This window comes from Schistocerca piceifrons, chromosome 4 (genome assembly GCF_021461385.2).
Source record: "Schistocerca piceifrons isolate TAMUIC-IGC-003096 chromosome 4, iqSchPice1.1, whole genome shotgun sequence".
Lineage (NCBI taxonomy): Eukaryota > Metazoa > Arthropoda > Insecta > Orthoptera > Acrididae > Schistocerca > Schistocerca piceifrons.
Genome location: NC_060141.1, coordinates 515,011,538 through 515,037,604, shown reverse-complemented (window position 1 = coordinate 515,037,604; position 26,067 = coordinate 515,011,538). Strand labels below are relative to the sequence as shown.

Sequence of the window (26,067 nt, the reverse complement as noted above, 5' to 3'; positions counted from 1 at the left end):
TCTGACACACCGATGTCAATGTGTTCTTTTTTCCATTTCCAGGAGTGTATTAACAGTGGTAAAAATTTGTTTTCTCCTATGCTAAGTGACGACGGGCAACGAAGTGGTGGCTGCAGCAGCCGACCACGCTCGTGTCACCTCCACATATAGCTGCGGAATCTTAAGTCCATATATAATAAATGTTGGCTTACTATTTGTGGCACAGAGCCATGTATCGGTAAGAGATGAGAGACTGGAAGTGAGCTGTGAAATAATGCAATCCATGAAGCTGATTATCATGGTTTGGCGTGGCACTTCCCTCCCACGGAGGCGTGACGAAACGGTCCCAACCATTTTCTAGATTGGGGTTAGTCTTATGAGGCACTGATTTCTTCTTCGGCGATAGAGATCACAATTGTGCAGAGTGAATTTCAGTATTCTACGTTTTAAATTAATTTGCTCATACAGGGGTACCCTACGAAAATTCTAACTGGATTGGGGATTTCTTAGCAGGGAGGACTCTGCATTCTATGTTGGACGGAGAGCCATCGACAGTAGTAGAAACAACTTTAGATGTAGCTCCCAGCAATACTTTTGAACCCTTGCTTTCATTTAGTATTTTAATGACCTGACAGTGTTAATACTTGTACAAACCACCGATTTCTATCAAATGATACAGCTGTCTGCAAATGAAAAACCTGCACAAATATGAGATCGTGATAACATTTCAAAGATCAGCAAACATTTAAAGAATCATCAACTTGCTTTAAAAGTTCAAAACTTTAAAATTGAGCACGCAACAAAACGAGAAAACGTAGTGACCCATGACTACAGCATCAAAAAGTCACAACTGGAACCGGTCAGCTCAAGCAAATACTCGGGTGTAACACTTCGTAGAGTACTAAACTGAACGCTTACGTTGGCACAGTTGTAGGTAAAGCAGGTGACAGAGTTCAGTTTGTTGGTAGAATCCCAGAGGAATCTGAAAGATGGCAAGTCATGAAGGATTCCCACCTTTCATATTTAATAAATTCTGTCATTAGTACGTATCCATTTAATTCACGATTATCCAAGTAAGAAGGCAGTAGGACTGTACGGCAGTAGGCGTGGCTAGCAGCAGACCTATGCCGACGGGGAGTCTGTCAGTCACCGAGGAACGTCCTACCTTTAATGCACTACGGTGCATTCTTCCCAAAGCTAACTGCAAGGCGTTTTTTGCAACTTTCATGCGTCTTTGTACGCCGATGCAAACCGACGACAACAAAGACACATATCCTGAATAAATTTAAATTGTAAAGACAATTATTCATTTATTTCAACATAAATTTACAATGTAGCATCAATTATTAGTCTTTCACAACCAGCCAAATACTCTGAAATGCCATAAGTACGAAAACTTTGTATTTAGGTAAGTAAGTATATGAATTTCTAAAAATAGTTCATTTAAGAATTACTTTCACTTTTAATATGATGCGTTATTTTTCGTTATAAAAGTTTGCAACCCTTATCATAACTTAAGTTTATCCGAAAACTCTGAACAAGTATCTGAGTGAAACCACTCCTCTCCGCACAATGAGTCAAAACATTCACATAGCTGACTTAAATGTCAGAGACTTGTTTCAGTTTGTTGTCTAACATTAGGTAAAACCACTCTAATCCAGAGTGTGGGTGGAAAACATCTGTAGAGCTTACGTAACCATGGTGACTAGTTACATTCAGTTGCTTCATTCGACAGAACAAAAAGAAAAGAAAAAAAGAACTGACTGACCAATCGGTTGTTAGAATCATTTTGTTGTTTCACCTCTGCTACTGCTACATGTACTGCAGTATATGGGTAAACCGCGGCTCACTTCTGACTCAATTGTTGCAGTTGCTGAACGCTGGTTACTCTTACTATGCAGTTCTTCAGAACTTCACTGGACGCTGAAGACTCAACATCGGGCATCTGCTATCACTGCACGCACCCTGCTTGTCACCGAAATGGTAAAGGGAGACACCCTGCTGCTTATGACATGTCAACAAAAAGAACCTTGGACTTATCTGCTAGCTATCGAAAAGTACAGATGTATGGATACTTCATGAGTCTCAACGAAACAGTCAGAAATAGCGCTGAACACTTAAATAAAAACTAAGATGTCATACGCACAACAGGAAAGTGGAATAAATAGACAATTGAATATATGAAAATAATTCAAAATAAATTCATTGAATGCGAATATCTTGACATCAGACCCGGTCCGGCACAAATTTTCACAAGTCACTAATAAGCAGTATATCTATACCTAACACAGCTGATGCCAAGATATTCGCAGTCAGCGGTGTTACTTCAAATTAATTTCGGATGACCGTCAATAACCATTAACGTTTGTTCATGCGCCATCCAAGTAAATCAAGTAAATAGGAAATATTTCCTTATTTCCTACTGTTTCCTTTCTTTTGGTGATGTGTAATGTTCTGTGAGGTTATTGAATAAAAATCTTAAGTTATAAATCTCCCACTCACCTCATCACTCCCAGAGTTGTTTATTCATACACACAATACCTCTTTTCTCTCAGCAGTTCTCACTTTCACCTTTCTCACACCGTTCTTCTTCTTCAGCAGGCTGCTGTGTACTTGATTACAACAGCAGAAATCTTCTTTACATGAAAGACATAAGAAACAAATCACATATATTTTACACTAGAGTAACAGAGATGAGCCAATGAGAATAATCAATGAACCATATAGAAATTATTAGGTATAAGCGTATTCCCGACATTTCTTGAACATATTTTATGTTTCTATGTTTTTCGTTTCTTGCGACAATGCACTGAAGATTATTTTATTTCGATAACATGTGTTTCTCATTAGTAACGGCGTTAGGCGTCGTCTTCAGCTAGTGACCTCGTGCATGTGGCGGCCTCGCAGAAAAGTTGTTCAAGTTACTAAAATTTTAGATATTTAGTTATCCGTATTTATTTCCGTACGAGTGTAGTAGTATTTATCTAAGGTTGCCTGGCAACATTATGAAAGTTGAGTCCCTATTACACGATGCACCTAATGTGGACACCTTTACAGCAGCACCCCAAGGGTACACGTTTGGAACTGCAGACTGGTTCAAGTGGATCGATAACACGAGACACACGGGATATACTGAAACTAGTTCTTCAATTATTTTTATTATATTAAACACTGACCTACAAAATTTTCTCCGACGAAGACAACTCAGACTTAACCTATTCATTTATAACCCACAGTATAAAATCCCAACGCAATCTGACTGCTATACATTGACAAAATGGCTTCCAATAATTAACTCAAAGGAATGGCCCCAAATTGCAAGAAATCCTAACAATAATACAAGTCCAAAAACTTTGAAATTAAAGAAATATGAAACCACCTCCAACTCCGTTAATTGCCTATACTCATTTCAATCACGAATCTCGATAGTGGAAACCCCATTCTTTTTCATAAGTCACTTACCTCACAGAAAATCTTCATAACACGAACTACAGCAATTACAGCAAGTAGGAACAACAGCCAGCTACATAAAAAGATTCTAACTACTATAGACTCTAACTACTACGAGGCATATGGTTAGCAAAAAGAAAGATTTTGTTGAAGAGCAAACAATGTATTTAGAAAATTTTACCTTATTCATGTCACATCCAGTTCCAAAAAATTATGTAGTTGTCAATAATTCCTCTACCCAAACATTACAACGAAATTCATTATCATATATTTCCTTGCACATTTTCTTATAAACACATCATTTAATCTCACTTTACATTGCGTGTCCTACCAACACAAGCCTCCACTAAGAAAATCATGCCCATACACTTCCCTACCCACTCGCTAACTACTAGTCCGTCTAACCACAGAATCTCTTGCCGAGGACGCAGAGCGCTGTCAACGATATTAACACAGTCTATAGCACTGCCAACATACAAACAGACTACTTACAATACCTATCGCGAATCCGCTCATGCATACTAGACGGAATAAGGTATGAATCTCTTGAGTCAGCGACACACATGTGTAAAACTTCTGACTCCGTTTCTTTTAATTACTAACTGAAAAATTGGTTATTTGTTTATTGTAAATAAGTTATAATAAGTTATTATCTATTTAATGACATATTTATCATAGTGGCGTGATTTATGTCATGAAGTCGCTATCCAAATATATTTTCAACGTATTTAATTGTCTGTAACAAGTTTTTTATTTTACTGTCTTAAATTTTAGACAAATATTTGGTAAATAATTTTTATATTTTAATACTTTTTATTCTGCCATCCAGCATGTCACGATAAAAAAAATATTCTCCCATGTATGATGATCACACACCCTTTTCTCTCCATACTAAACACTGAGTACTTTAGTTCTATACTTATCAAGCTACTCACACTGATCTGCCACAACGTTATGACCACCTACCTAAGAGCCGGTGAGTGCACCTTTGGCACGGATAACAGCGGCGACGCGTCATGGCATGGAAGCAATAAGGCCTTGGTAGGTTGCTGGAGGCAGTTGGCACCACATCTGCACACACAAGTCACCTAATTCCGTAAATTCAGGGTAGGGGGGCAATGAGCTCTGGCGCCACGTTCAATCATATCCCAGATGTGTTCGATCAGATTCAGATCTGGCGCATTGGGGTGCCATCACATCAAATGCAACACGTCACTGTGTTTCCGGGACCACTCCATCACACACCTGACCTTGTGACATGGCGCATTATCTAGTTGAAGAATGCCACTGCCGTCGGGAAGCATGATCATCATGAAGGGGTGTACGTGGTCTATAACCAGTGTACGATACTTCTTGACCGTCATGATGCCTTGCACGAGCTCTACTGGGCCCAGGTATGCCCACTTGAATCTTCCCCAGAGCATAATGGAGCCGCCGTAAGCTTATCCGTACAGGCGTCAATGATCTGTTCCACTGGAAGACGCCGGATTCGCGCCCTCCCGTCGGCATGATGAACAAGGTATCGGGATTCATCAGACCATGCAACGCTCTGCCACTGTGCCAATGCCCAGTTCCGATGGTCACGTGCCCATTATAGTCGTAGTCGCCGATGTCGTGATGTAAACATTGGCACGTGCATAGATCGTCGGCTATGGAGGCCCAGTTTTAGGAGTATTTGGTGCACTGTGTGTTCGGGCACACTTTTACTCTGCCCAGCATTAAAGCCTGATGTTAGCTGTGCCACAGTTCGATGCCTGTTCCGTTTTACCAGTCTGCCCAGCCTACGACGTCCGATATCAGTGATGAGGGGTGATCACCCAAACCCACGATTTGTGGACATGGTTTCACAGGGGCTTCGCCACGTGTTGAAGATGCTCACCGCAGCACTCCTCGAACACCCGCAAGTCATGCAGTTTCCGAAACGTACGGCCCGAACCCCTGGGCCCACACAATCGGCCCTTGGTCAGAGTCAAATAGATCGCGCGCCTACCTCATTCTACACACACACAGCACGCTCACTGATACCACATGCACATTGCGTTTGTGTGACTGGCAGTCATTCCTCACCAGATGACGCTGCTATTGCCTGTACGGGTTTATATCGATAGTAGGTCGCCGGTCATAATTTTCTGGTTGTTAAGTGTAACAAAAAATATTTTTTAGATCATCATGTCTAGAGGAACCGTAAGTAGACAGAGACATGGGGAGAAAATGGGAGCCAGGTGCATCAAAAAGAAGATAAAAGGCTGAGACGGTTATATCCATCCAAGCTATGAGTTCCAGTATGATAAAAGTTCTTAAGAAACCCCTTTCATGCGTAACTGCACCAGAGGCCTCTGATGAATCTCTTCTCCAGGTATCTTTAGTTTCCGATCAGAACCAGCTTCAGGCTCGAATGAATTTGTTACGCTTTATGACACAGCAGCACAGTTGGGTGAAACTGCTGCGACCCAACATCCTGGCCCGAATAAAGAGTTAAAAAGCGAAAAAACGTAGTTCAAAAAATGAAGAGCAAACTGTTTACGTAAGAAAGTCATTTACAGAATCGGGTTCCGCGTAGTGGGTATTTCCAGTAACAGGTTCGCAGAGCCATGACTTAATTCAAAACGGTCCGCAACAAAACCTAGAGAAATCTGATGAGTGTCACCCCAAAGACGCAAATAACAGATGTTCTACTAAATTTTATTTACTAGAAAACTGAGTGACAGTGACAAACAGCATCACAGATATTTAGCTTACTCCATATCTCAAGATGAAAGTTTATTGCTTTACATATAGACTTTTATTCACATTTTCAGACACAGATGGTAAAAGAAGGTTTTTTTTTCACTGGAAAGACCTGAGTAAGATATTTCAAGGACATGAACGAAGTCAAGGATACTTGGAGTTCATGATTAAATGCATGGAATTCTGTAAAGGAATTAAGTAAGAAAAACAATAGCTAAGGAAAACGAGCGACTGATTACGGAATCATAAAAGTATTGATATAACTTTTTTGGAAGACTGAGAAATGTTATCAGCTACCTAGCCTCACACAACCAGATATTTAGAGCTCATCGAGAATCTCTTAATCTGAACGATAGCAGAAACAGTGGAAATTTTATAGACCTATTTAAACTGTTATCCAAATATGGGCTAACACTAAAAGTTCACTTACAACGTATTAATGAAAAGCAACTTTGTGAACATTATCTGCGACACGACATCCAATTACATTAACATCCAAATCTGTTATTAAGGAAATTATAAACAGAGTCAGACAAGCAAACTACTATGCCTTCATTCTTGATTATACTAGGGATATAAACCGTCTGGAACAAACGTCAATAATATTAATATTTTCCAATTTCGCAACTAGAGAGATTAAGGAACATTTCGTTGAGTTTATTGCCGTCACAGAAACAACTGGAGAGCATTTAATAAATGCCATTTTTAAGAACTATAAAATAATGGTCTAGATATCCGGAACTGTCGAGGACAGGAATACGATGACGACGCCAATATGTTTGGCATTAATAAAGGAGTCAGAGAAAGAACACTGAGTTTTAATTCACGAGTATTCTTAAACCCGAGGGGATGCCTTTGTAGGAATTTGTTTTTGATAGATGCAGCTAATACTTCTACAACAGCGAAAACATTTTTCGCTTCTTCGCTAAAGCTTACATGCTCTTTACAAAGTCAAACAAACGCTGGAATTTTCTAGAAACTAAATTAAAATTGAATTTAAAACGTCTCTCTGAAACACGATGGGTTAGTAGAATTGGAGCAGTAAAAGCGATATTTTTGCAATTTGATAATGTCATCGGAAGTGTGAATGACCTGAAAAATATAACTGATGATTTCAAAACTCTTAGCGACCGTGAGGCAGTCTTGAACGAAATGATAACTTCTGAATTTATAGTCGCAATGCCCCTATGGTACGAGATTTTGCTACATGTGAACAATATAAATAAATTATGTCCGTAGCTCGTGATCTAGTGGCTATCGTTGCTGCCTCTGGATCACGGGATCCCGGGTTCGATTCCCTGCCTGGTTGGGAATTTCCTCTGCCCGGAGACTGGGTATTTGTGTTGTCCTCATGATTTCATAATCATCGTCATTCGTGACGGAAGCTAGACTGAACTGTGTAAAAACTGCGACTTTGTACGGCGCAGATGACCGCGCAGTTGAGCGCTCCACAAACCAAACATCATCCTCAATATCAGTAAACTGTGGTAATCGGTTCAGGTGAACTGGAAAGTCGCTATTGACGCTTTATGTTCATTTCGTGACTGGATTCAAGAATTCCGTAATACAGGATATGAAACAGGTGTTGTAGATTATCGATTCTTTGTTGAAAAAAATAGTTACGAAATTGAGTCTCAGTTCAAAAAAAAATACTACTTCAGCCGAAGGAAGTTTCTCAAAGTTAAAATTTACTAAGACCTACTTGAAAAGTGCTATGAGCCAAGAGGTGCAACTACGTTATTAGTACTATCAACTAAAGCGGAAATAGCGACTGGTATTAACTATGACGTACTCTTAAAAAAATTCAGTGAGGCGAAAAGTCGAAAAGTTTGTCTATTTTAATTTGTGTTTGTTTATTGTAATGTTTGTTTTTGCAGTAATACTTGTATACTATGGTAATAAAATTTTTGTTCAAATCCTACCATAGTAGTACAAGTTTATATGCCAACTAGCTCCGCAGATGACAAAGAGATTGATGAAATGTATGATGAGATAAAAGAAATTATTCAGGTAGTGAAGGGAGACGAAAATTTAATATTTGTGGGTGACTGGAATTCGATAGTAGGAAAAGGAAGAGAAGGAAACGTAGTAGGTGAATATGGAATGGGAGGAAGGAAGGAAATAGGAAGCCGCCTGGTAGAACTTTGCACAGAGCATAACTTAATCTTAGTTAACACTTGGTTCAAGAATCATTAAAGGAGGTGGTATACATGGAAGAAGCCTGGAGATACTGGAAGCACTCACATAGATTATATAATTGTAAGACAGAGATTCAGGAACCAGGTTTTAAATCGTAAGACATTTCCAGTGGCAGATGAGGACTCTGACCACAATCTATTGGTTGTGAGGGTGTGAAATCCTATGGCACTTAACTGCTAAGGTCATCAGTCCCTAAGCTTACACACTACTTTAACCTAAATTATCCTAAGGACAAACACACACACCCATGCCCGAGGGAGGACTCGAACCTCCGCCGGAACCAGCCACACAGTCCATGACTGCAACGCCCGAGACCGCTCGGCTAATCCCGTGCGGCCTATTGGTTGTGAACTGTAGATTAAAACTGAAGAAACAGCAAAAAGGTGGGAATTTGAGGAGATGGGACCGGGATAAACTGAAAGAACCAGAGGTTGTAGAGAGCTTCAGGGAAGCATTAGGGAACGATTGACAAGAATAAGGGAGAGACATACAGTAGAAGAAAAACGGGTAGCTTTGAGAGATGAAATAGTGAAGGTAGCAGAGGATCAAGTAGGTGAACAGACGAGGTCTAATAGAAATCCTTGGGTAACAGAAGAAATACTGAATTTAACTGATGAAAGGAGAAAATATAAAAATGCAGTAAATGAAGCAGGCAAAAAGGAATACAAACGTCTCAAAAACGAGGTCGACAGGAAGTGCAAAATGGCTAAGCAGGGATGGCTAGAGGGCAAATGTAAGGATGTAGAGGCTTGTCTCACCAGGGGTAAGATAGATACTGCCTACAGGAAAATTAATGAGACCTTTGGAGAAAAGAGAACCACTTGCATGAATATCAAGAGCTCAGATGGGAACCCAGTTCTAAGCAACGAAGGAAAAGCAGAAAGGTGGAAGGAGTATATAGAGGGTCTATACAAGGGCGATGTTCTTGAGGACAATAGTATAGAAATGGAAGAGAATGTAGATGAAGATGAAATATGAGATATGATACTGCGTGAAGAGTTTGACAGTGCACTGAAAGACCTAAGTCGAAACAAGGCCCCGGGAGTAGACAACATTCCATTAGAACTGCTGACAGCCTTGGGAGAGCCAGGCCTAAAAAACTCTACCATCTGGTGAGCAAGATGTATGAGACAAGCAAAATACCCTCAGACTTCAAGAAGAATATAATAGTTCCAATCCCAAAGAAAGGAGGTGTTGACACATGTAAAAATTACCGAACTATCAGTTTAATAAGCCACGGCTGCAAAATACTAACACGAATTCTTTACAGACGAATGGAAAAACTGGTAGAAGCCGACCTCGGGGATGATCAGTTTGGATTCCCTAGAAATGTTGGAACACGTGAGGCAATACTGACCCTACGCCTTATCTTAGAAAATAGATTAAGGAAAGGCAAACCTACGTTTCTACCTTTTGTAGACGTAGAGAAAGCTTTTGACAATGTCGACTGGAATACTCTTTGTCAAATTCTGAAGGTGGAAGGGGTAAAACACAGGGAGCGAAAGGCTATTTACAATTTGTGCAGAAACCAGAAGGCAGTTATAAGAGTCGAGGGACATGAAAGGGAAGCAGTGGTTGGGAAGAGAGACAGGGATGTAGCCTATCCCCGTTGTTATTCAATCCGTATATTGAGCAAGCAGTAAAGGAAACAAAAGAAAAATTCGGAGTAGGAATTAAAATCCATGGAGAAGAAATAAAAACTTTGAGGTTCGCCGATGACATTGTAATTCTGTCAGAGACAGCAAAGGGCCTGGAAGAGCAGCTGAACGAAATGGACAGTGTCTTGAAAGGAGGATATAAGATGAACATCAACAAAAGAAAAACGACGACAATGGACTGTGGTAGAATCAAATCGGGTGATGCTGAGGGAATTAGATTCGGAAATGAGACGCTTAAAGTAGTAAATGAGTTTTGCTATTTGTGGAACAAAATAAGTGATGATGGTCGAAGTAGAGAGGATGTAAAATGTAGACTTAAAATTGGAAGGAAAGCTTTTCTGAAGAAGAGAAATTTCTTAACATCGAGCATAGATTTAAGTGCCAAGAAGTCGTTTCTGAAAGTATTTGTATGGAGTGTAGCAATGTATGGAAGTGAAACATGGACGATAAATAGTTTACACAAGAAGAGAATAGAAGCTTTCGAAATATGGTGCTACAGAAGAATGCTGAAGATTAGATGGCTAGATCACATAACTAATGAGGAGGTATTGAATAGAACTGGAGAGAAGAGAAATTTGTGGCGCAGCTTGACTAGAAGAAGGGATCGATTGGTAGAGCATATTCTGAGGCTTCAAGGTATGGTTCAAATGGCTCTGAGCACTATGGGACTTAACATCTGAGGTCATCAGTCCCTAGAACTTAGAACTACTTAAACCTAACTAACCTAAGGACATCACACACATCCATGCCCGAGGCAGGATTCGAACCTGCGACCGTAGCAGCAGCGCGGTTCCGGACTGAAGCGCCTAGAATGGCTCGGCTGCCGCGGCCGGCCTGCATCAAGGTATCACCAATTTAGTATTGTAGAGCAACGTGGAGGGTAAAAATCGTAGAGGGAGACCAAGAGATGAATACACTAAGCAGATTCAGAAGGATGCAGGTTGCAGTAAGTACTGGTAGATGAAGAAGCTTGCACAGGATAGAGTAGCATGGAGAGCTGCATCAAACCAGTCTCAGGACTGAAGACCACAACAACAACACAATTATTTTTTATGTATAATTCAGCTCATTTAACTTACCGACAGGAAAATGAAAGAGGTTTCGTAAAGCTGATTTGCCGCCGACGTTCAGTTTCTCATCTACGACATTGCTATGTATAGTACATACTTCTGTATAGGTCCCTCGGAGATACCCGTGGTGTAAGAATAGAGTTCTTTGATTAGTAATCAAAATGTCTTCGGTCCCGGGTTCGAACCCCACCACCACCTAAATCTTTGATAAAAATCATTAGCAAAGGCTATCGAAGACTACCGGCATAAGAGGTCCCCCTCATTCTGCTCACGGCCTTGTCAAAAATAGTGGGCCGGCCGCGGTGGCCGTGCGGTTCTGGGCGCTACAGTCCGGACCCGCGGGACTGTTACGGTCGCAGGTTCGAATCCTGCCTCGGGCATGGATGTGTGTGATGTCCTTAGATTAGCTAGGTTTAAGTAGTTCTAAGTTCTAGGGGACTGATGACCTAAGATGTTAAGTCCCATAGTGCTCAGAGCCATTTGAACCATTTTTTGAAAAATAGTGGAGGAGCGGATATAGGTTCAGGTCACTCTCTTGCCCTTGGGGTAAGAAACTGCCCCTAAAGGCGGAGCAGTCAGTAATCATCAACGGCATGAGGATGCGGAAGGCAATGGAAACCACTGCATTAAGGTCGCTTAACGTGTATCCATAGGACATGTGGTCTTTAACTGGAAAAGTATCTTGATGATCTCTCCATTGGCTAAGGATACCGGAATAGTACCCCAATCGGATCTCCAGAAGAAGCTGTCAAGTGGGAAGTGACCATGAAAAAAAAGAATAACGAACGAAAGGATAACGTTCTACAAGTCGGGCGGTGGAATCTCACAAATTTGAATGTGAAGCAAGAAAAACTGAAAATGGAAATGTTCAGGCTCAATCTAGATCAAACAGGAGTCAGTGAAGTGGAATGGCATGGGTGGGCACAGGGTAATGTCAATAACGCCACAGAATGGTATAACGGGAGTAGTATTCGTTCTGAATAGCAAGATAGGGCAGAGACTCAGTACTGCGAACAGTTCAGTGATAGTTCTGTTCTCATCAGAATCGACAGCAAAGCAACATCGACAACAATAGTTCAGGCATGCACGACGACGTCGTAAGTAGAAGATAAAGAGACAGAGAAAGTATATGAGGATTTCGAGCAGGTATTTCAGTATGTAAAGAGAGATGAAAATCTAATAATCATGGGGAACTGGAATGCGGTTCTAGGGGAAGAAGAAGCGGTTACGGGAGAACATGCCCTTTGTTACTACAAAGAGAGTGGAGAAAGACCAAGTGAGTTCTGCAATAAATTTCAGCTAGTAATTGCGAATACTCTACTCCAGAATAACAAGAGGAGGAGGTATACGTGGAAAAGGCCAGGAGATACGGGAAGAGTTCGGTTAGATTATATTATGGTCAGGCAGAGATTCCGAAATTAGATACTAGATTGTAAGGCATGCCCACGAGCAGATATGGACTCACATTACAGTTTAGTAGTGCTCAAGAATAGGCTGAAGCTTAAGTCAAGAAGAATCAATGCGCAAACAAGTGGATACGTAAGTTCTCTGAAGCTATATGTACAGCGATAATGAATAGCTCAGTAGGCAGTTCAGCTGAAGAGGAACGGTCATCTCTAAAAAGAGCAATCACAGAAGCTGGATCGAAAAACTTATGAACAAGAAGGTAAGTGCCAAGGAACAATGGGTAACGGAAGAAATACTTCAGTTTGTCAATGAAAAGAGGAAGTATACACATTTTCAAGGAAGAAGAAGGTGGTAAGTTCCTCTGGGACCAAACTGCTGAGGTCATCGGTCCCTAGGCTTACACACTACTTAATCTAATTTAATCCAACTTAAACTAACTTACGCTATGGACAACATACACACCCATGCCCGAGGGAGGACTCGAACCTCCGACGGGGGGAGTCGCGCGAACCGTGGCAAGGTGCGTGAGACTGCGCAGCTACCCCGAACGGCATACATGTTCAAGAAAATTCAGAAGTACAGAAATACAAATTACTTCGGAATGAAATAAGTACGAAGTTCAGGGTAGTTACGGCGAAAGAGCTGCATGAAAAATGAGAGGAAATCGAAAAACAAATGATTGTCGGAAGGATTGATTCAGCATATAGAAAAGTCATAAATACATCCGGTGAAATCAAAATCAGGTGTGGAAACATTAAAAACGCAATGGGGATTCCACCGTTAAGTGCAGAGGAGAGAGCAGACAGGTGGAACGAGTACACTGAAGGCCTCTATGAGGGGGGAATCATGTCTGATGACGTGACAGAAGAAGAAACAGGAGACAGTATAGAAGATCTAGGAGGTCCACTGTTAGAATAAGAATTTAAAAGAGTTTTGGAAGACTTAGCATCGAATAAGACAGAAGGTATAAATAACATTCCATCATAATGTCTAAAATCATTGGGGGAAGTATAAACCCACTCTGATTTTCGGAAAAATATCATCCACAGAATTCCGAAGTTTGCAAGAGCGACAAGTTCTAAAATTATCGCATAATTAGCTTAACAGCCCATGCATCCAAGCTACTGACAAAAATAGAATACAGATGAGTGTATAAGAAAACTGAGATGTGTGAGGTGACAACCAGTTTGGATTTAGGAAAGGTAAAGACACCACAGAGACAGTTCTGACGTTGCGGTTGATAATGGAAGCAAGACTGAAGGAAAATCAAAGCACATTTATAGAATTTGTCATCTTCGAAAAAACGTTCGACAATGTAACATTTTAGTTTCCATTCTTCCGTATATTATTTTTGTCGTCATCTTGGATGCATGAGCTGTTAAACTGACTGAATGATAATTCTCTTACCTGTCGGCTCTTGCAGTCTTCAGAATTATGTCGATGACGTTTTTCCGAAAGTCTGTTGGTAATCGCCAGTCTTATACATCCTACACACTAACGTGAATAGTCGTTTTGTTGCCACTTCCAATTACAATTTAAGAAATTCCCATGGACGGTTATCGATTACTTCTGTCTCATATCATCTTAAGTCTTCCAAAGCTATTTTCAGTTCTGATTCTGGTATTGGCTCCCCTATCTATTCCTACTGACTCATGTTCCTTCTTCTATCACATCACCAGACAAGCCCTCCCCCGCATAGATGCCTTCAGTGCACTCTTTCCACCAGTCCGCTCTCTCCTACGGATTTAACACTGAAATTCCCATTGCACTTTTAATGTTACCACCCCAAATTTTAATTTTACCGATGATTGTTGTGACGTTTCTGTATGCTAGGTCAGTCCTTCCGACGATCATTTCTTTTCTTATTTCCATTTTTATGCAGCCGTTTCAGTTTAGCTTCCTTGCCCTTCCTGTTTGTTTCATTCCTAAGTGAGTTGTATTTCTGTATGTCTCTGAACGTTTTTGGACACCCTTCAGTCGTATATCAGCTAAAGTATTTCTTCTTTTACCTATAGATTTCTGGCAGCTACCTTCCTTGTACATATGTTTCTCTTTCCAACTTCTGTATATGCCCTTTCTAGAGATGTCCATTCCTCTTCAACTGTACTGCCTACTGCGCTATTCATTATCGCAGATTCTGTAGCCTCAGGAAGCTTCAAGCCTACCTCTTCATTCCCTACTATTTCCTTACCCCACATCTATGGGCATTAGTTCTTCTTGACTTGAAGTTCAGCCCACTCTTCATCACTACTAAATTGTTATCTGAATCTGCTCCTGGGTACGCCTTACAATCCGGTATCTGATATCGGAATCTCTGCCTGACCATGATGTAATCTAACTGAAATCTTCCCATATCTCCTAGTCTTTTCCACGTATACCTCCTCATCTTGTTATTCTTGAATAGCGTATTCCCCATTACTAGCTGAAGTTTACTGCATAACTCAATTGGTCCTTGTTCACTCTCTTTGCTACTGCCAAGCCCGTATTCTCCCAGAACCCTTTCTTTTACTTCTTCCCGTGGAACCGCATTCCAGTTCTCCATGATTATTAGACTTTCATCTCTCTTTACATGCTGAAATACCCGCTCTATAATCTCACACATTTACTCCGTTTCTTCATCTTCTGTTTAACGACGACATTTATACCTCTACTATTATTGTCGGTGTTGATTTGCTGTCCATTCCGACGAGAATAATCCTATCGGTGAACTATTCACAGCAACACACTCGCTGTCCTAAATTCCTATTCGTAACGAATCCTACTTCCGTTATACCATTCTGTGCTGCTGTTGATATTACCCTATACTCATCTGATCAGAAAACCTAGTATCCTTTCCATTTCACTTCTCTGACCCCCATTACATCTATATTTAGCCTTTGCGTTTCCCTTTTCAGATTTTCTAGCTTTCCTACCACTTTCAATCTTATGACAGTCCACGCCCTGACTCGTTGAATATTATCCTTTTGTTCGTTACTCAGCCTTTTTCTCATGATCAGCTTAACCTTGACAGTTGTCACCCGCAGATCCGTATGGGGGCCTAGTCCGGAATCTTTTGTAATGGGGAAATCATTGTGACCTTTTTTCTGTTACTGGCCATGTCCTGTGGATACACATTATGTTATTTAATGCTGTGGTTTCCATTACCTTGTGCACCTTCATACTGTTGGTAAAACCAAGAGAAAAAGAGTGCCCTGAAACTCAGTCCACTCCTCCATCCTGCGTGACAACGATATTGACGAGTGAGGGTGACTTCTTGTGCTGAAAGTCTTCGGCGGCCATTTTTATTCAAAATTTAAGGAGTCGCACGGATTGAACCCAAGTTTTTGATTTCTAGTCAAAGGTGCTGCCCCTTGTCCATGGGGGCAAAACTCAAGGTCCTTTTTTGTCATTGCTTATGCCCCTAAAAGACAGCAGCCATAGGCACTCTGTGGCATGCGTGTACAGTGTGTGTTGGCTATAATCCATTCATCTGCTCCACGTGAAATGGACTACATCGAGTAAGATTAAACTTGCCTGATTCGCCTATAAATTTTGTTTATTACAGGTACTTATTCTTATGGTTTTCTTGTTTACAATCACTCCATCAATTTTTTAGGGTTGGCAGTATGCACATGCAGCACTCCAGTACACTGGTTAGTAGATTTCGGTGAAATCTCGTCATCACAGGCCCGGTGAATTCAGTCACCTAGCTTCGCCAGGAAGTGTCATCAAACATTTTGTCTGTATCAAAAGTTGTTTATCGTGATTTGATCTAACACGACCAGGCATTTGATGTAAAGACTTTGAAACATTGTGTTTAAATACATACACATGTTCTTCAAATATGTTCATTTGTGATACCTTGTAGGAAATCCCTTCGGCACCATTACTGATGTTGAAATCATTGAAATGATGGTTTTGCAAAACCTATATTTCTTCAGAATAGCACACCACTTTGTAAGATGCTGCTCACGTTACTATAATACAGCAACAATCTCGAACCCGCCAGGTGGGGACGGCGGAGGGTCCAACTGGCAGCATCATCAACGAACGCGCTCTGCACAGCGTGGGTGCTCCCAAAAGAGCTCACCGCCTCCTCGTACTCTGCTCTGGTTGTTCGCCCTCGCCAGCAGCGGAAGGTGTTTAATAATTTTTTCCTAATGTGGGGCCACACTCATAATATATTTCTTTAAAGTCAGTACCGCCATTAGACTGCTTTTTATTTTCAGTGTTACGTTTACACGATTATGATTTCGGCTTCAAAGTGCCATTATCAAATGTTTTAATGTTATACAGTGCCTAAGATGGCATACTGTCGCATTTAAAATACACTATTAGACACATTGTCTGAGGGTCAATTTTTCTGGTAAAAGTCTACTGCTTTGTTTTATCACTGAGTATACCATCTTGACTGAATTCAGGCACTGTATAACATTAAAACACTTGATAATGGCACTTTGAAGCCGAAATCATGATCGTGTAAATGTAACACTGAAAATAGAAAACAGTCTAATGGCGGTACTGACTTTAAAGCGGAAGTTGTGTGTGGCTCGGCACTTACCCCTTTCCCTGACGGCACCTCGTCACCAACGCCGTCATCCACCAGGTGAACTCGGTCGTCTCCTGGTAGTGTTAATGATAATGAACCTGTAGCTAGCGGTAGTGCTCTATCCCATCCTGATAGTGAAGGACAATTAGCGGCGTCATGACCCCTCTAGAATACTCGGCTACCTCTTAAAGGACAGCAGTGCCACTAAAATTGCAGGATTCTTTTACACAGAAGAGCTCGAAACCAGATGTGTATCTCGTAGAGAAGGTCATACGGCGTGGAGGGAATAGAGTGTTAGTTACATGGCTTGGTTTCCCTTATCACAAAACATCTGGATCGACGCTGATGATTTACAATATAACAGGGTGTGCAGACCACAACCGCCTCAGTAACATAAAATGCGTGATAGGAGATTCATTAGGGGAGGAGGCGGTATTCTTGACAAACTACCAGTCGGATTACACATTTCTGGAACAAAACTTCAAAACTGATTGGCACGCCGTGATAAGATGATAAATCTGCTCGACGAGGCATGTATGGAACACATCGCATACGCAGCAAATAAAAATCGTCACACCGCCTATCGAATTTTAGCTGACAATTCTAAGGCAATAAGTGCGATAAGGGATACAGGTATAGGTCAACGCATTGCAGCATTTGCATTTGCAAAAACTATTCGTGGTAAAGTTAAATTGGGAGTGGATGTGAAGAAGTTAAGCCAAGTTACGAGCGCTGGACGTAGGGCGCTAAGGAAAAAGATTACAGCCAAAGGGTGAATGATAAACCGTATCCTGACAGCGTTGTATGCAGCTAAAAGTGTCCTGAAGCAGAAAGGAGAGAGAAAAGAAAGATCGATTAAACCACTCAGGGTTGTACAAACACCCAAGATGTCGGGTAGGGTTATTCCCTTCCTCATTACTGCCCTAGTCTGTCTCTCAGCGGTGCTTCACTGACTAGTGTTGCTGTGGCCATTGCCTTACCAGGACAGTGAAGAATGCACAAAACTCTAAGGAGCAACGAGCAAGAGAACAAAATCTCATGATGGAGGCAGCAGGCATCGGAAAAGGGCTATACTTGAAACCATACAAGAAAGGACTAGGTTTCTTCATAAACAAAAAAAGAGCCCCCTAGCAGTCCTACCAGACATGGTGCTCACAAATACAGATCTGTTTAAGTCTGTTAAGAAGAAATTCAACATTCCAAGTTCCGAGGTGTGTCTAAGAGGTATACATTACCAAAGACTATGTGGAAATCAGGAGATTAAGGAAATCTTCAGAAGAATTAAAACGACACTTCACAGGCAGAAGAGATGTCTTTTACAATTTCCGACGCTACCAAGACTTTAATACATTCCTGTATGGTCATCTAAGCACCATGTTCCTCCTAACCTTTACTAATGATATATAAGGAAGGGTATTAAGCATCCGTTCACCAGTTGATGTTTAGATACAATGTCGCACACTCTGACTTTAAAAGAACAATCGTCTGCATTATGTGCGAATTATTTCCCACCAGTTGATTTAAACATTGGAGAGTGGAGTACCGCGCTGACTGGACTGGAGACAAACAACACCATCCCAAATGTCACAGAGGCTAGCAATAAACTGCATCTGGAAATTAATTGTAAAAACAAAATTGTGGAAACTGAACCTGCTGCATACGATACTGACGATTTAAACGAAGTTATAAAACATTCTGGAAAAGGGGTTAAGCTCCGTGCAAACATCAATACACTTAAATCTGAAATAAGGATGCTGAAAGCATCGATTAACTTTAAGCAGAAAGGTTTAATAGGCCCACTACTGGGTTTCACAAATGGACAATTTTTGAAGACGGGTCCCAGTAAATTTTACAAATCTGATCAGACAGTGGCTATGTCCCGTCAGTAAAATCCGTGGTGAGTGTAACACTGCAACGAACTCACATCTCAACGATCGATTGGTTCCTTCAGTTTACGGATTCTTCACATCAGTTGGAATAGGGTAAAAGATTGTTGAGATTCCTAAAAGTGCTGTATATCTCCCAGTGACAATTCACACACTGAGTTACGTGGAGCTACGTATTGTGTAACAGAGCAACCAACTTGTTGACTTTCGTGGTGAGGAAACCATTGTACTACTACCTCTAAGACAGGATAGGCCTAAGCTGTAAACCCAGCGCACATAGCGCGCAGCGCAGCACTTCGCAGCAGAACCACAAGGTGATAACACGTGAGAAACCACAATTTTCTTAAATCTGTAGGCTTGAAACCTCGCAATAACACTGTCGCTCAATATGTCTTACTCAATGTAATATTATGAGTGAAACATCTGCTAGAATACTTTTCTCATAAACCTTTTGCTTCAAGCAATGGTATGAGAACAACGAGGAGAAGTTCACAAGCTGGGAAGTATTCCAGGCGGAACTGCGCAAGTATTTCGGCGACACACAACGACAGAAGTGCAAGGCTGAAGATAAACTAAAGTGCAGGGCACAGCGTCCAGGAGAAACTACAGTATCCTGCATTCAAGAAGTCTTGGAGCTGTGTAAAATAGTGGATCCTAGAATGAAGCAGGAAGATAAGGTTGCACATCTCATGAAGGGTGTTGCTGAGAACATGTATCAAGCCCTACTACTGACGGACGTTTCGACAGCAGACTACTTCATAAAGTGATGCCAGTATATCGAGACAATGCATCAAAAAATAATTACACGCAAGAAGTTGGAACGGCTTCCAAATGTCGTATCGATGTCTGTGATGGAGGAAACAACTAATTTCGCAAGTGTTCTTCGTCAGATAGTGAGAGAGGACGTTCAGAAGGCACTTGGATTGCACGGCGAGCAAAACACCGAGACGCTTCAAGGGGTCATAATGGAGGAAGTGGAATAGACACTGAACCCAATCTCTCGTCCTTCATTTCCCTTTAAAACGGTGAAAAAGTCGAGACCCAGGCGGAGTTATGTTCCTACAATGCCGCATGAGGAACCTGTTTGGGCACGAAGGAAGACTGACGTCTGGAGAACCCAGGATAACCAACCAGTATGTTCCACTGCGAACGACCGAGACATGTGGTGCGCTATTGTCGTGAAAGGCGACGGATATTTGATGACGCCCGCGCCAGAAGACAGCAGACCGATCTTAGCCGACGAAAACTCCGGGACGACAGAGATGAACAAGAAGATGTGGGTGTAGGACGACGTAAGTCACCATCGCCGTAAGCTAGCCTCTGGAGAGGACGCTCCCCAACACGCCGATCAAGGTCTCCACCGCCGTTTAGAAGCTCCAGCCCAATGCCTAGCGGCCGCAACCTGGAAAACGAAAGGGTGCGACCTTCCTTGGAGGTGAGGAGGCCAAAGAGAAAAATCCTCCACAGTCGATCACTACAAAAATGATAGGAAACTACGTCGATATCCTCCTGGACGGCCGACCAGCCCAAGCTTTTGTGGACTCTGGAGCATCATATTCAGTCATTTCGGAGAAGTACCGTCGCCAGTTGCAGAAAACCGTATTCGTCGACAGCAAAACATCTCTGCTGAAAATAGCTAATGGGAAATATGTAAAACCTACAGGAAGATGTGTCATTCGTGTGGGTACAAGTGGCCATACATAGCCATAAAATTCATCGTCTTGCAAGAGTGTAGTCATTCTCGGATGGGACTTTTTGAAAGCTTCTCAGGCAATTATAGATTATGGTCGCTTGAAGATTATGCTAGACGAGATGAGATACTGTGGACAGGAAGATGCGCATCCGAGTGTGTGGAGACCATGTGTGCTGGATGAAGTGATCATCCCTGCAGTCAGCGTTAGAAAGGTAACTGTCACATGTCATGCCATGCATCAGCCCGTGGATCGTGTAGTGGAATGTAAGAGAAGCATACCACTGAAGAGTAACTTGGTCATCCCAGCCTCTGTCGTCTCGTTTAAGAACGGATTTGGTGAATTGTGGATAGTTAACGGTCACTGAGAACCGCAGATCCTTCCAAGACGCATGTGCTAGCAAACTCTGAGATGTTAATTGAGGAACAGCTAAGCGTCATAGAAACCTCCCATGCCGAGTCTGTAGGCGAAATTAGCGCTACCACTATGAGACAAGATCTTCTAGCTCGACTATCACCAGATCTCCTTAAAGAACAACGGAAGAAGCTACTAGCCGTTCTTCAAGAGTTCTCTGAATGCTTCAATCCACAGGTAAAGAGCATATTAGAAAAATCGACGGTGAAGCACTGGAGACCATCAACCAATAAGCCAGAGAGCATACCGTGTGTCAGCAACAGAACGTCGAATAATTCGCGACGAGGTAAAGAAAATGATGAAGAATGACTTCATTCAGCCTTCGCAGACCCCATGGCCGTCACCAATGGTCCTCGTTAGGAAGAAGGATGGCAGTTGGCGCTTTTGTGTAGATTACAGGAAGCTTAATAAGATAACTAAAAAGGACGTTTACCCTCTTCCACGAATTGACGATACACTAGATTGTCTGAAAGGGGCTACGTTTTTCTCAACCATGGACATGTACTCTGGATACTGGCAAATCGAAGTAGATGAGACTGATCGTGAGAAAACTGCATTCATTACCCCTGAGGGCCTGTATGAGTTTAAAGTAATGCCATTTGGTTTTTGTAACGCACCAGTAAGTTTTGAACGGATGATGGATAATCTTCTAAGGCACCTGAGGTGGCCGATGTGTCTTTGTTATATAGATGACATAGTGTTCTCAGAGACATATAAAAAGACTAAGGGCTGTTCTTAAGTGTCTCCAACAAGACGGACTGAAACTTAATCCAAGAAAATGGCTCTTTGTAGCAAAATAAATCAAAGTACTTGGACACCTCATGTCAAACAAAGGCTTGTGGCTAGACCCAGAAAAGGTGAGAATTATAACGGGATATCCTATTCCTAAAACTATTAGAAGTGTGAGAAGCTTCCTAGGGTTACGTTCTTATTACCGCCGTTTTATCAAAGACTTTTGTATCAAAGCCAGGTCACTCCAAGAGTTCTTAAGAGCTTATGCTAAATTTACTTCGGGTGGTCCTCAACAAGATTCTTTCGATGTGCTGCGAAAAGTTCTGACGACTGACGCTGTACTTAGACTGTATGATGTTAGAGCACCTACACAACTACACACAGATGCCAGCTGGTATGGGATCGGTGCTGTTATGGTGCAAATTTCGGATGAAAAAGAGAAGGTTATAGCCTATGCTTCTAGGACACTTACAAAAACCGAGAGAAACTACTCAACTACAGAATGTCTTGCTGTGATCTGGACCGTGTGCAAGTTTCGACAGTATCTCTATGGAAGGCCATTCACAGTTGTTACAGACCTTCATTCCTTTTGTTGGTTGACAGGTCTTAAGGCTCCAACAGGACGGCTCACCAGGTGGGCACTACATCTTCAAGAGTATGACATTACCACAGTGTACAAAAGTGGAAGAAAACACCAAGATGCCAACTGTCTCTCAAGAAAACCTGTACAAGACCATCAAGACTTTGATGAAGATAGTGACTGTCTCGCTGCACTCCAGGACCTCTCTGCTGAGCAGATGAAGGACGCCAAGATATTTCAAATTATGCTTGCCTTAAGTCGGTCAGAGGATGTGAAGGGACAGTTTAAGGTAGTGAATGGATTACTTTGCAAGAAAAACTTTGATCCGTTTGGAAAGAGGTGGCTACCAGTGATTCCTAAACACATGCGCTTAGATCTTCTACAGAAATTCCATGACACACCTGAGGCCGGACATATGGGATTTATTAAGACATACGATAGAATGTGCAAGAGATTTTTCTAGCCACGTTTATTTAGGAGTGTCCGTCACTATGGTCGCACTGTCGATAGTGACAGTGGAGAAAAGCAGTTACTCAGAAACCACCTGGCCAACTCATAGCAATTCCACCAGCCAAAACGCCTTTCCAGTGTGTTGGGATTGACCTCCTCGGACCATTTCCAACGTCTGCTAGTGGCAACAGATGGATTATTGTTTGCACTGATTATCTAACACACTATGTCATTACAACAGCCGTGAAAACAGCCGAAGCATCCGAGGTAGCCAAATCCATCGTGGAAGACATTGTATTAAAACACAGTGCCCCAAGGTCGTTAATTACGGATCGAGGGAAAGTTTTTCAATCGAATTTTGTGACAGGGATAAACCGTCGGTGCAACATTACTCATCCCATGACGACTGCCTACCATCCGCAAACTAAGGGGCTTACTGAACGCCTTAATAAGACCTTGGCCGACATGCTATCAATGTTCGGCAATGTTGAGCAGAGCAACTGGGATGAGGTGCTACCTTTCGTGACGTTTGCCTACAACACCGCCAAACAAGACACCACAGGATTTACGCCTTTTTTCCTGGTGCATGGGGGCTTAATTAAAAGAATATTAATGAATAAACGCAATAATTTTAGTAGCTGTGTGACCGGTTACGAAGTCTCGTAACCGGTTGGCCCTGACTAGTATTAGCACACAATCGGACTGCATAAAATAAAAATAAAGAATGACAAGGAATTTCCATTAACACAATTGATTAATTAAGTCCCCTGCAACTATAAAAGCTACGAAACAACAAAACACAAGTGTAACTGTTCTGTGTGTGGTAGTGTGACTCAACGTATATGTATCTGGCTCGGTTCTTTCTCAATACGACAAAATATTTTAAACACCATTTTCAACGAACTAATTGAAAAACCAGAAATACTATAACTGCACATAGAAACCAGAATTACAAGTCTAATAAATGAACACGAGCCAGATGCTTCGTTGACTGTACCTGTGAGCAAGGGGCATTGTCATTAAAGAAAACTGTAATACCTTTTTACCTCATTATATATTGACGAAAATTTTCCATTACACCAGCATCATAAATCAAAAGCCTATCTCCTTTCTCAAATACACTGTGACAATTGCGACTTCTTCCATCTATACATTACACCAACCGAACAGCATCTACTCTCTCGCCCAACAGAACAACAACTGCCCTCGACATCCTCTCAACTACTACTGCACCAGTGGAGGCGGCGGAATAATAATCTTTGGCGCATTCTCTGGCGCTGTGGCTCGGTGTAGCCACCTTTCAATGGGCGTGAGGCGACTACGATAATGGACACGGTGTTTCCATTACAACCTGATGACGTGAACGACGACTACTAAATCGGCCAGGTGTTAACCAGAGCTGAGGAAGCTCGGCAGTTAGCTCGACTCCACACCCTGCAGGCTCAAGAAAACGATCGCCGAAGCGAGCCACTGCCCTGTTGTCTACCAGCCTGGTGACCTCGTCTGGATCTTCACTCCTGTTCGGAAGGTTGGGCTCTCTGAGAAGCTCCTCAGGCGCTACTTTGGACCTTATAAGGTCGTAAGACAGTTGTCTGATATTACTTGTGAAGTTTTCGACCCCGACACAAGACGACGAAAGATCAGAGATACGGTCCACGTCCTTCGAATGAAGCCTTATTAGGATCCTGCAACCCAGGGTAAATTCGAAGCTCCAGCGACGGGCAACAAGCGGAAAGGTGACGAAGAGCGTAGCGGCAAAGGAAGTTCTAAGATCACCGCGAGGGCGAACATCAGTCATCGGGAGTCGGAGTATGCAGGACCGATGACTCGTTTCCGGACTAGGCCGACGTAACACCGACACGCTGTTCTCTTAAGGAGGAAGCAATGTCGCACAAGAAGCTGAGTAGCACTGTAGTGTAGTGGTTATGATACTAAACTGTTGCATGGACGCTCGTGAGTTCAAAACTCACCTGGATTGTATAACTTTAATTTCTATATTCGCTTAGAGTGCATTCTAGAAGTATCCACAAATGTCAAGAATCATTGTACTGGAATGTTCTGTAGCTGTATTTATACTGTATGTGTTCTGGCCGGAGGCAGTTCGCTCGGCACTCTTGTAAGTGCAAGTGTTGAATAAATCTTCATCTAATTACATCTTCTTCTACGTGACTATATTGATAAGTCTTGTTTTGGGAGCAGTAGGGTTAGCTTTCTGGGACACGTGATAAAAGGAGAAGGGATTAGTCCCGATCCAGAGATGATGGCAGCAATTGGAAAATTTGCCAGTCCTACAACCAGAAAACAACTGAGAGGGTGTCTAGGGGTAATAAATATTTATAAGAAGTTTATCTATGTGGAAACATTAGCTAGTCCCCTACTCAGCCAATTGATGGGAAAAGGAACTCCCTGGGTGTGGGATGAGTGCGCAGAACGAGAATTCAATAATTTGATGGCGGCACTCGTCAATGCCCTTATTTTATCACATCCTGACTTATCACCAGAATTTTGTATGGCCACTGACAGCGCGAAGACCGGTTTGGGAGTTATGGTGTTGCAGAAGTTTGAATAAGATGGCAGATTAGTACACAGAACAATCGCCTTTGGTAGCAGGGTACGATCCAAAAGCCAAAGGAATTACTCTGTTACCGAACTTGAAGCCCCTGCAGTAGTCTGGGGATTTAAAACGTTTAGATACTTTCTGTTCGGTACAAAAACAAAAGTCTATACAGACCATGGGTCCCTAGAATTTCTTATAACCGCCAAACGTTCACATGGAAGACTAGCGAGATGGGTAGCTGTGCTTCAAGAATACCATTTTTCAATAGTCTATGTGTCTGGTCCGACAAACGTCATTACTAACGCCCTCTCCTATTCATCTGTTGGTATAACAGAAAGACGGCTGAAGTATTAGATCAAGAGCACTTTTCGTTGTTCTAGCTCAAAAGGGTTGCATTTGAAAACTTCGACACTGCAACGATGCGGAATATCCAGAATGACCACGACAAGGACCCAGATCTGGTCAAAATAAAGGAAAAATGGAAGGGTCAGACACAGGCGCGCATAAGACAGCACTGTCTCTTGAGAAAAGAGATTCTGTTTTATAGGGCAAACGTTAATGATTCGTTGTGGGTGGTGTGCATACCAAATAAATAAGTTTATGTGGTATACACACCTAAGTTACGCACATTTTGATCCACGAAAATGTTTTATGAAAATGAGGAGTGTGTGCTATTATAAAACATGGAAAATCGTACAAGAAAAGTATTAGCCATCTGTAAAAACTGCCAAAAGGCGAA

The 26,067-nt window shown here is 41.9% G+C and overlaps 1 protein-coding gene across 1 annotated transcript in view; it reads left to right on the top strand.

The window, feature by feature from the left end:
* Nucleotides 1-1,906, top strand: part of LOC124795956 (odorant receptor 43a-like) — a 45,887-nt gene extending 43,981 nt beyond the window's left edge. The window contains exon 5 of the mRNA XM_047260036.1: nucleotides 1,850-1,906. Coding sequence (XP_047115992.1) covers nucleotides 1,850-1,906 — 57 coding nt within the window. The remainder of the gene's footprint in view (nucleotides 1-1,849) is intronic.
* Nucleotides 1,907-26,067: the final 24,161 nt, after the last annotated feature.